Source organism: Natator depressus, chromosome 9 (assembly GCF_965152275.1).
Source record: "Natator depressus isolate rNatDep1 chromosome 9, rNatDep2.hap1, whole genome shotgun sequence".
Lineage (NCBI taxonomy): Eukaryota > Metazoa > Chordata > Testudines > Cheloniidae > Natator > Natator depressus.
The window spans coordinates 48,057,756-48,069,102 of NC_134242.1; the positions used below are offsets into that span (position 1 = coordinate 48,057,756).

Consider the following 11,347-nt stretch of genomic DNA (forward strand, 5'->3'; position numbering starts at 1 on the left):
GGACCAAAAAAAAAAAAACACCACCATGGCTAAACAACAGAGTCAGAGGTGGTTAGAGGCAAAAAGGCATCATTTAAAATTGGGAGTCATATCCTACTGAGGAAAATAGAAAGGAGCATAAACCCTTGCAAGTCAAGTGCAAAAGTATAATTAGACAGGCCAAAAAAGAATTTGAAGAGCAACTAGCAAAAGGTGCAAAAACCAACAGCAATTTTTTTAAGTATCTCAGAAGAAGGAAGCCTGCCAAACAGATCAGTGGGGCCACTTATTGATCAAGGTGCTAAAGGAGCAATCAAGACCATTGCAGAGAAGCTAAATGACTTCTTTGCATCGGTCTTCACTGCAGAGGATTCCCACACCTTCAGCCAGTGGTTCTCAAACTTTTGTACTGGTGACCCCTTTCACATAGAAAGCCTCTGAGTGCGACCCCCCCTTATAAATTAAAAACACTTTTTATATATTTAACACCATTATAAATGCTGGAGGCAAAGCAGGATTTGGGGTGGATGCTGACAGCTTTCGACCCCCCATGTAAAAACCTTGTGACCCCCTGAGGGGTCCTGACCCCTAGTTTGAGAATCCCTGCCCTAAGCCATTCTTTTTAGGTGACAAATCTGAGGAACTGTCACAGACTGAGGTGTCAATAGAGGTGGTTTTGGAACAAATCAATACATAAAACAATAAGTCAGCAGGACCACATGGTATGCACCCAAGAATTCTGAAGGAACTCAAATATGAAATAGTGATGTAACCTATCACTCTCTGGTAATTAGCTAATGTGATGACAATTTTTAAAAAGGCTGCAGAGGTGATCCTGGCAATTGCAGACTGGTAAGCCTAACTTTAGTACCATGAAAATTGGTTGAAACTATAGTAAAAACAGAATTATCAGACACACATATGAACACAGAATGTTGGTGACGGGTGAACATGGTTTTTGTAAAGGGAAATCATGATTTTTATAAATCTGTCATATCTCCCCTTTGTCATCTCTTTTTTAAATTGAACAGATCCAGTCTCCTCATGCCTCACCAATCTATTAGAATTCTTTGAGGATGTCAACATGCAGCTTGGACAAGGGTGATCAAGTCTATGTAGTGTACTTGGACTTTCAGAAAGCCTTTGATCAATGTCCCTCACCAAAAGTTCTTAAGTAAAGTAAGGAATCATGGATAAAAATAAAGATCCTGGATCAGTAACTGGATAAAAGATAGGAAATAGAAGGTAGGAATAAATGGTCATTTTTCACATTGGAGAAAGGTAAATAGTGAGGTCCCACAGGGATCTGCACTGGGACCAACATATTCATAAATGATCTGGAAAAAGGGGGTAAACAGGTGGCAACATTTTCAGATGATACTAAATTATATAAGAAAGTTAAGTCCAAAGTTTATTGCAAAGAATTACAAAGGGAACTCGCAAAACTGGGTGATGGCAAGAAAATGGCAGATGACATTCAGTTGTTGATAATGCAAAGTAATATATACTGGAAAACATAATCCCAACTATACATACAAATGATGGGGTCTCTAAACTAGCTGTTACCACTCAGAAAAGATCTTGGAGTCGTTGTGGATAGTTCTCTAAAAACATCTGCTCAGCATGTAATCGCAGTCAAAAAAGCTAACAAATGTTAGGAATCATTAGGAAATGGATAGATAAAAAATATCATAATGCCACTATAGAAATCCATCGTACACCTACACCATGAATACTGCATGTAGTTCTGGTCACCCCCATCTCAAAAATGATATATTCGAATTGGAAAAGTTACAGAGAAGGGCCACAAATATGATTAGGCATATGGAACAGCTTCCATATGAGGAGACTGGGACTGTTCAGTTTTTAAAAAGAGACGACCGAGGGCAGATATGATAGAGGTCTATAAAATCATGAATGGTGTGGAGAAAGTGAATAAGGAAATGTTATTTACCCCTTTCTACTTTCACTGGGAGATCAGTAATACAGCCAGCGGCCACTTGATGACATTGGTATGTTAGTGAATTTGCACAAAGCATGAAAAACACCAACATTTAACAGATGCACCATGTGACGGTTGTCACATATCCCATATCAACCACTTCCAGGATCCAGGTGTCTGAGGTGATGTGCTTCCAGGTAGGTAGGAAGCGGGACAAGCAGTCTCCAAAAGTGGGGAATGAGATGATAAGAGTTGTGCAGCAGTGGATCAGGAGGGGGAAGTTGTTTGACACTCTTGTCCAAATTGTCATAATGGTCTAGAGGGATGTGCAGATCTTCTGGGGTCTGGATCTCCTCTTAAGAGTCTCGGAAGATCTGGGGTAGGCCGATTGTGGGAGGTACTGTTATGGTTGGGAGACCTGCTGAAACTTCTCTTTGTGGTAGGGATGTATATTCCCAGTGACAGCAGTGTTGCCCTGCTGCTTTAAGGAGGTGGAACAAGGAGTCCATGTCGTCGCTGAAGAGCTTGGGCCCTTTGAAAGAGAGGTCCTCCACAGTATTTTGCACCTCCTGGGAGACCAGAAAACTGGAGCCAGGGTGCTTGCCGTATAACCACTGTGTGGCTAAGGATTGTGACACCATGATGGCAGCCTGCAGGGAAGCTTTAGCTAGATAGATCAGAATGCCTAAGGGGACTGTCTGTGACTCCATGCTAAGGCTGTTACAGTGCCTGAGGAGTTTACACTTGTTACTTGGTTGGTGAACTCACAACCAGTTTGAGGTTTGTGCCCTCCCTCTTACCTGTCTGCCCTGAGATTGGTATTCTTCCTTGTAAGCCGACAGTGTGACAGAGGGATTCTGCCACATGCTTCATTAAGTCCTGAAAGGACCTAAAGTTGTCAATGTCGGAAAGTGGTGGCAGTGTTACCTCCCAGGGAAGGAGGAGGACTTGGCCAAAAAGGGTGAATCTTCTTTGTTCGATGGCTTCTGCTCCTCTTGGTCTCCTCAGGTGCTGAGGGGTGAATGGTACTGGCGGGCGATCTTGTGGTGCCTACAAGTGTTGCAGTACCAGCAAGTGGTGGTATTTCTTCTAAGCTTGTACTTCGTAAAATTGGTCACCATAATCCAGAGGTTCCAGCAAGCCCTCTGAGGAGCTAGGTCGGAGAAATGTCCTCAAGGATACTTATCTGATGGAGCTAGGACATCCGATGGGCTCTGGGAAGTCCTCTTCAGGGTAGGCCCCTGGAGGACTATGGTGATATAGTGCCGAAAGAGAGTCCTGAATGGAGACCCCAGAGTCTGAGGATGTTATCCCCTGAGCTGAAAGGGTGGTTCAGACATTGGTGCTGGTACCGGCGGCAGAGGATCAGATCCCAATCTGATGTGGGAGGGCTTAATCACCAGCTATCAAGGCAGTACTGGTGAAGGGGCCCTTGTGGGTCTCCTTAAGAGAGGGGACTCTGGTTCCTCCAAGAGGAGGAGAGCCTTGGGAAAAGCATCTGGAGGGTGCTGGAGAACTGTGATAGTGTGCAGTCATAGCCTGAGCTGGAACCAGAGCCCAAAACAGGGATTGATGCAGAGCTGGAGTTGTTGCATATGGTACCGGAGAGCCTGATGTGGTGCTGTCTCTGAGCTTGGAGCACTGACGTTCCAAAGAAGACGGCACTGGGGAGAATGCCACATGATCATCTTAGTGGCTCCAAGATGATGATGGTACTGGAACCCTTTAAGTAGTTTTAGTTGTGCCTAGTGCTGAGAGATGTGAGATGTGCCAAGGCAGGAACTTCTTGAAGGCCTTTCCAAGTGGGGCTTCTTAGGCATCAGCCAGACCCTCAGCAGTACCCATTATGGAATGCAAGGTCTCCCAAGAGTTGGTTTGTGAGGTGACCTACCCATCTTTCTGGAGTTGCTGACAGGTAAGTGGGTCTTCTTCCTTTTAGAGGTCTTCATCTCTGGAACCACCTCTGAGGCTCCAGAAGTTGACAGAATGGCCTGAGAGATAGTGGCAGCTGTGAAGGGGTGGGAGGGAGAGAGCTATGGAGCATTCTAGCCTCTTTAGTTTTACAAGACCAGCCTTTGAACCGTGTGCAGACATTACACTCCAACGGAACATGAGCATCTCTGAAACACCAGAGACAACTAGTGTGCTCATTGCTACAGGGAAAAGACCTGTGGTAGGTCTGGCAGGGCTTTTACCTTCAGGTTTTAGGCATAGCCCAGGGAAATGCCAAAAGCACTAAGGCAAGAAGATGGGGGCGGGAGGGTGCTGGGGAAAAAATAACTAAAATAATAACAATAAACAAAAAGAGTAAGAGAAAGGTGTAAGCAGTGGACAGCACAACTACTGTCTCAAGCCACAGACATTTGAGAAGGAGCTGAATGGTGGCAGGTCCATGCCTCCTTACGTGCCCTGGCATCAGAGCACAAGGTGATGGTCTGTGCAGGTACAGACCTGCAGATGTTACTATTTACAATCTCCAGTTTAGAGTGCACAGGCATGCACACCTCCTACATTGGAGCACCCATAGGGACAAATATTCAAAGTGTACTTGCTTTTCTTTTGAAATCCAGTCACTGGTAGAACAGTTGGTTTAAAAAGAAAATACTTTTAACATAGCTCTTGTATAGCACTTTCTATCTGGAGCTCTCAAAGTGCTTTACAAAGGAGGCACATATCATCAATGCTGTACTACAGTTGTGGAAACCAAGGCATGGGCCTAAACCCCAGACTTAGATTCTACAAGGGGACAACACACTGCCACACAACCTTATCTAGATGGTAACTGTGACAGTGCCTCCCATAAGGCTTTATGGAAATATGCTTATGAATGTATATAGAATATGTTTTATGCTACATATGCCATGTAACATATCTCTGTAAAGGTTATCATCTACTGAATCTATTAATCCAATTTTATGCATGTATCATTTTTGTATTTGAAGTTATGAATATTGGCTGTATACTTGTTTGATTTTAAATAACCTTAGTAAGGCATTTGGTCAGCATCTTTAGGAAGGAATTTGCAAGCTAAGTGTCCAATCAAGAAGCACTTAATGCACAATGGATCTTGGAAGGCTCCAATCCACACAGGAAGTCTACCTGAGGACGTTCAAGGTAGCATGTAAGCAATGGCTGCTGCCTGTAAAAACTGAGTCATGCATGGACATGTGACTTGCCCATGTGACTCCAAAACTCCATCTTGGAGCTGGACTTTGCATAGGAGAAAGGAGGGGGTCTCCACCCACAAGAGAAAGTCTATTTAAGCCCGTGGGAGACCCCTCCATTTTGTCTTCAGCTGGCTAAAGAGAGAGCGTCTCCACCCCCCAAGGATACTGGAAAGAAACTGGAAGAAAGGACAGTAACTACAGGGGGTGTGAGTGATTGCTGGACCCTGACTAGAAGGAGACTAGTCTGTAAAAGGAAGCTTGCTGGAATTCCTCTAAGGGTGAGGTTTTTATCTGCATTCAGTTTTCTTACTGTATTAGACATAGATTTGCGTGTTCTATTTCATTTTTCTTGGTAATTCACTTTCTTCTGTCTGTTACTACTTGGAACCACTTAAATCCTACTTTCTGTATTTAATAAAATCACTTTTTACTTATTAATTAACCCAGAGTATGTATTAATACCTGGGAGGGCAAACAGTTGTGCATATCTCTCTATCAGTGTTATAAAGGGCGAACAATGTATGAGTTTACCCTGTACAAGCTTTATACAGGGTAAAACGGATTTATTTGGGGTTTGGACCCCATTGGGAGTTGAGCATCTGAATGTTAAAGAAAGGAACACTTCTTAAGCTGCTTTCAATTAAGTCTGCAGCTTTGGGTCATGTGGTTCAGGCCCCGGGTCTGTGTTGGAGCAGACTGGTGTGTCTGGCTCAACAAGACAGGGTGCTGGAGTCCCAAGCTGGCAGGGAAAGCAGGGGCAGAAGTCTTGGCACATCAGTTGGCAGCCCCAAGGGGTTTTCTGTGATCCAACCTGTCACAGTAACATTGTTTGTGTTTTGTTTTTGTTTTTTATCATTAAATTTCCTAGCTTTTTGAACAGGGAAAGATATGTTGCTGGTGGGAGTTAGTAGAAATTTAGGCAGTTGTACGTGTCATGTCCTGTAACTTGCACACTGAGCCAATTAGCCTTTCCCTCCCATCAGCTGGGTCCCACCAGCCCTGGTTTGGCCCCACCTCAGAAGCCAAGTCCCTGAGCTATTCACTGTGTTCCCTACTTCAACCTGGCTCCCTCCCCCAATACTGTACCCAGGGCCCTCCACTGTAATCATCTCCTTGGTGTCCTCACTCCCTGGTATACAAATATTTCTATTGCTGTTACTTCCCCCCTCCCATAACCCAACTCACAAGCAGTTCCTGGAGCGAAGAGCAGCTATGTTACAGTGGAGTGGTGTTCCTGGTCATGTATCACAATGGTTGGCAGGTGAAGTTTGTCACATAGCCAGCGAGAGAAATCACAAACAGGGTTTCTGTTCCAAAGTACAGTTTTATGCTTGAGAGAGAGATCCTTTGACCCCTGTCCAATAGCTGCACCCCAGCTCAGAGAAACAGTGAGGTGTTTTGAACCAAACTACCATAACCCTTTGAAACTTTGTAGGTGAGCCAAAGTCCCACTATGTTTTGTGTTCGTAATTCTTTGTCTTAAAGATCATCTTAGGTTCAACCTAAACTGACCCTAGTGCTTTGTGTTAAACTAATACAGGTTGAGCCTTTCTAGTTCGGTACCCTCAGGACCTGACCAGTGCCGAACCACAGAATTTGCCAAACCACAGGAGGTTAATATTATAGCGAGGGGGTCTCTTTAAATTTTTATCTCACCGAGGCAAATAAACGGAACAAAACTTGCAATGCCACCTAGCCAAGGCTTACCGACTCTCTTCATGGCAAAGTGTTAGTGTTGTTGCACAATGTTACTGTATTGGCACAAGAAAATAAGTATATAAAGCGTAAAAAACATAAAATAATATGAAAAAGAAATAGATGATAATACACGTAAATCTATAATTTACTCACCTAAAATGATGCCTGAATTCCACTTCCAAAGTGATGTGACAAGAACTGCTAACATTCGAGTTACATCTGGGGTCTCTGCTGTAGGTATACGCAGGGTAGATGAAGTGGAGACAACATGATTTTCGACTGTAGAATGCTGCTTATCACTCCTCTTCACTACCTTTAACCAATCTTCCAGCTTGGCTTGTCTCATGTATTTTGGTTTTTCTTTAATGAGTTTTTCTCTTATCATGTAGAGAGACATGATTTCTTGCTCAGAAATGAAATGTCTTTGCTCCAGTCCTTCTATTACATTTGTTGCCAGCTGAATGCATTTATCGATAGAAATTTTTTCTTCGACATCCTCATCACCATCACTGTCTTCTTCGTTATCTTTGTTTTTTCCCTGCTGTACCATTTGCACAATTTCTTCAACTGTCATTTGACTAGCAATTGGTGCATCTTTGTCAGCTTCCACCCAGTCTAGTAAATTCTCCTCTGCCAAATCCTTGGCTAGCTCAAGCACTACAGGGTGGGACATACCACTGGCATACTCCATTAACTCACTAACAGTTTTTTGGTTTTCAGACACTTGAAATCCAGTGAACTCAGACTCGTCATTGACATCAGGACTGTCCTAAAACATTAGGGCTGGCCACAATTTGTGCCATCCATTCTTCAGAGTAGATGGAGTTACTCTTTCCCAGTCTCTGGCTAGTGTCCAAATCATATCCTTGAGGTTAAATTCTTTCCTAAATGTTCTCAAACTCTTCCCATCATTAAGCAGTACTAGCAATTGGTGCATAAACTTGGACCTGTACATACCCTTCAGGGATCACAAAGCTGAATCAGCGAGGTACAGTTTGGGGGTAAATACAGTTCCACCACATTATCTTTGAGCAATGGGCTCTTGCCTCCGGTACAAAATATTTCTCAAACCACTTGAGACATAGATTAATCGTTATCCATCCCTTTTTCTTGCCACAGTATATTACTGGGAATATTTTCACCTCTTTGAATGCCCTTGGGTTTACACATTTTCCAGTAACCATGAGCTTGCATTTGTGCATGCCTGCTGTGTTGCTACAACCAAGGACAGTTACCCTGTCCTTCGACTACTTCGTACCAGATGGTGGCCCCTCCACATCAGAAGCCAACCTTTTTTTAGGCATACAACACCAGTAGAGAGCAGTTTCATTGGCATTCTATACCTGCTCTGGGAATAATGTCTCATTTGCAAGTAACTCTGCAAATTTGTCAATGTACTTAGCGGCAGCTTCCATATCTGCACTTCTTTTTTCACTGCACACACCATGTAGATGAATGCCATCCCTGTTTTTAAATTTCTGAATCCATCCTTGCAAATAGTCACACTCATGCTGCAGGTTAAGTTCTTTGTGGAATATTTTTGTTTGTGCCACCATCATCTCACCTGAAATTCTAACACCTTCGTTCCTACAAAGCTTGAACCAATGTATAAGCGTACTATCTAAATCACTGCTTTTCCCCTCCTTCAATGTCTTATGAACACTCATACTTCTTTTTACTGTCACGTTCGGCAAAAAACTTAAGGATTTGATTCTTTTGCTTCTTCAAATCATACACTGTAAATGACCCTACATTGTAAAACTCTCACAAGGCACGTACTGATGTGCCCTTTTCCAATTTCTGCAGCACTTCCACCTCTTGCTGTGTGGATATTGACACATGCTTACGCTTAGCAGCATTGCCAACACTTCCACTGCTTGCTGGACATATTTAGGGGTAAATCAGAGCTAAATAACAGCACAGAACACTGACAGCCAGGACTGGCGGGACTTCGCTGGACCATGGGAATCTTGGCCCCACCCATGATAAGCGCACATTCGGCTAACTAAAACCATGCTGGACCACGGATGTTGCCGGACTAGAGAAGTTCAACCTGTAATCAGGAAAAGGTCTGTAACCAATCAGTAGGATTGTACTTAAACATCCACTTTGATTTTACTCTGACTTAGCTGACTTAGTCCCAATACCCCAAAAGGGACCACTTGTAATTAATATGGGGAAAATGTTTTCTGTGATTAATAAAACAATAATCTATCAGAAGATGCTTTTAGATTATCAATCATAGAAACCAGATACCAATCTGCCTGAAGTGTCAGGTGATCAGGCTGAGGCCGCAGGACCAATAGGGGAGGAGATGAAGGAGCACACCAAGTAACTAAGTTTTAAAGCTTTATTAATAAAATAACAGCGGTGAGCGCTGGGGGCTCCCCACGTCATTCAGGGGAAGAAAGAAAGCATTAGTGCCCACGCCCTAACCACTTTCATACTCTCTCACATGCACAACCCAAGGCTGGCCAAGCCTGGGTGTAATGTCAGAAGAAAATGGGGAAGGGTGGACGAGAGTTCTGTCCTGTACACAGGCCGTCCAGGGTCCGCTGTTGATCTCAGATTTGCTTCAGCTCTCAGGAAGGTTTTAAGTCCTGGGGTCTTTTGGGGGTGTTTCGTTCAGGGACCTCTGTCCCCCGTGCTCTTTGTACCAGTCCAAACCGGCTTTCTGTGGCTTCCTCAGCTTTTCCAAAACACACCAGCTTCAGGGACACACTTCTGTTATTTTCCCACTCACTGGCCTTCGCTGTCTCACTGGCTTTTGCAGCCCCTGCAGTTCTATTCAGCTGAATCCTCCTTTCTCACAGCTGGACTGGGTTGGAATCCAGGCTCCTGTCTTTCTTGACAGGCAGCCGAGAGTTGGTTGTGTGCTGTGGCCTTGGGCTGGAGTCAGCATCTTATCTTCGAACCTACCTGGAGTGTCGAATTAACCTGTTCCTTTCTCCCTTCCTCACCCTTCGGCCTCTCGCAACCTGCAAAGAAATCTTTCACTCCACACTCACACCTTCAACCCCTCCCAAGATCCTTTCCAATGCGTATAAAAGCATTAGCAATATACAATGCTGGTGCTTACCCAGGGGACCCCCTGGGTAATTTTACCGTGACAATAGGCCCTGGGAATTGGTGGGCGTGGATGTAATAGGGCCATTACCAACAACAAACAAGGGATACCAGTACATCTTGGCAGTCACGGATTATCTTACAAAATGGGTGGCATAAGTCAGCACATGAAGTGGCAAAGAAAATCGGTAAATTATAAATTGATTTGGATCTCTATAGTGGATACTGACAGATCTTGGTTCTGGATTCAGTAATGAGGTAATGATTTATTTTTGAGATTTTTTTCACTATTTCTTCAACCACACTATTGGATCATGGATATTTGACACTGACTATGGGCTTCATTGTCTTCATTATTATAATTTTTTTTACTGTAAATTGTTGCTGACACGTTTTTCTGTCTACTTATTCACCAATTTTTTTTATAACAAACTGATTGCAAACTTATTTTTCCATGTAGTCATTCTAAAAGATAGAATAGGAAACCACAGTAATTACACGTAAAATCAGTTGAAAATAGGAGAAGGAACATACATGCAGACATTTCCAAAGGAAACTTTATGGCATTTTTTTTCTTTCACTTTAACCTGGCCCTTTGTGGGGAAAAATGGGGGTATAACATAGCTTCATCAGCTCATACCTCCCACAAACCAATGGACTGGATGAAAACACCAACAAATCCATCAAATTTTAGAGGGGAAAATTTCAATACTAAACACAAGTAGCATGCACCAGACCATAAGCTACATATTGGTAATACCTCTTCAAGGTCAATTTATTACATTGCAAGTCTTTTTATTGTATTATATGTGAAATGAAAAATAATCGAAGCCACGCACTGTGATGTTCTCCTCCTTAGACCTTCTTGATTCCATATAATCTATCTCAATCAAGACATCATGTTTACTATTTATTTTCACAAACTAATCAATCACCATTTCTTACAGAGCACTGCAGAAGTTGGTTGATACCACTGGGAGTAATTGGGATGAATTTTTTGATAACCTTTTATTTTCTTTGAAATCTAAACAGCAGATGAGAACAAAAATGTCACGCTTTCAACTGTAGTATGGCTTTGAAGCAACATTCCGTACAAGGGCTCAGAGAATTATACAGTAAGTGTATTTAAGTACCATCAGTACTTAAGTACTAAGTAGTAGCGCAAACGGTGCTATATAGAGGAATGAGTAAATATGGTAAGCATGTACTGAAATTGGGAAATACAGCTGTAGCCAATTAGTTCATTTTATCATTTATTTATCATTGTAATGTGGTGTTCTGGTCCATTCATATGCTATTTCATACATAATAAATGCTAAATAGATTTAAGTTACTAAGCCATAGGCTTAAGCATGCTTGACATGAGTGGGTGATTTAGAATAACCCTACATCAGTAAGGTCTTGAGATTACTGCAAAAGATGTGCCAAAAGGTAATGTTATGAAAAAATAGATTTAAATAAACTGCAAGCTGTTGTCCAAGATCACGAGACCCCT

At 42.8% G+C, this 11,347-nt stretch overlaps 1 protein-coding gene across 1 annotated transcript in view; it reads left to right on the forward strand.

Moving 5' to 3' along the window:
* The window catches only part of PCCB (propionyl-CoA carboxylase subunit beta), an 85,499-nt gene extending 74,532 nt beyond the window's left edge, over positions 1–10,967 (forward strand). Inside the window, exon 15 of the mRNA XM_074964077.1 lies at positions 10,885–10,967. Within this exon, the coding sequence (XP_074820178.1) occupies positions 10,885–10,931 (47 nt within the window). The 3' untranslated portion in view covers positions 10,932–10,967. The remainder of the gene's footprint in view (positions 1–10,884) is intronic.
* The last annotated feature ends 380 nt before the right edge of the window (positions 10,968–11,347 follow it).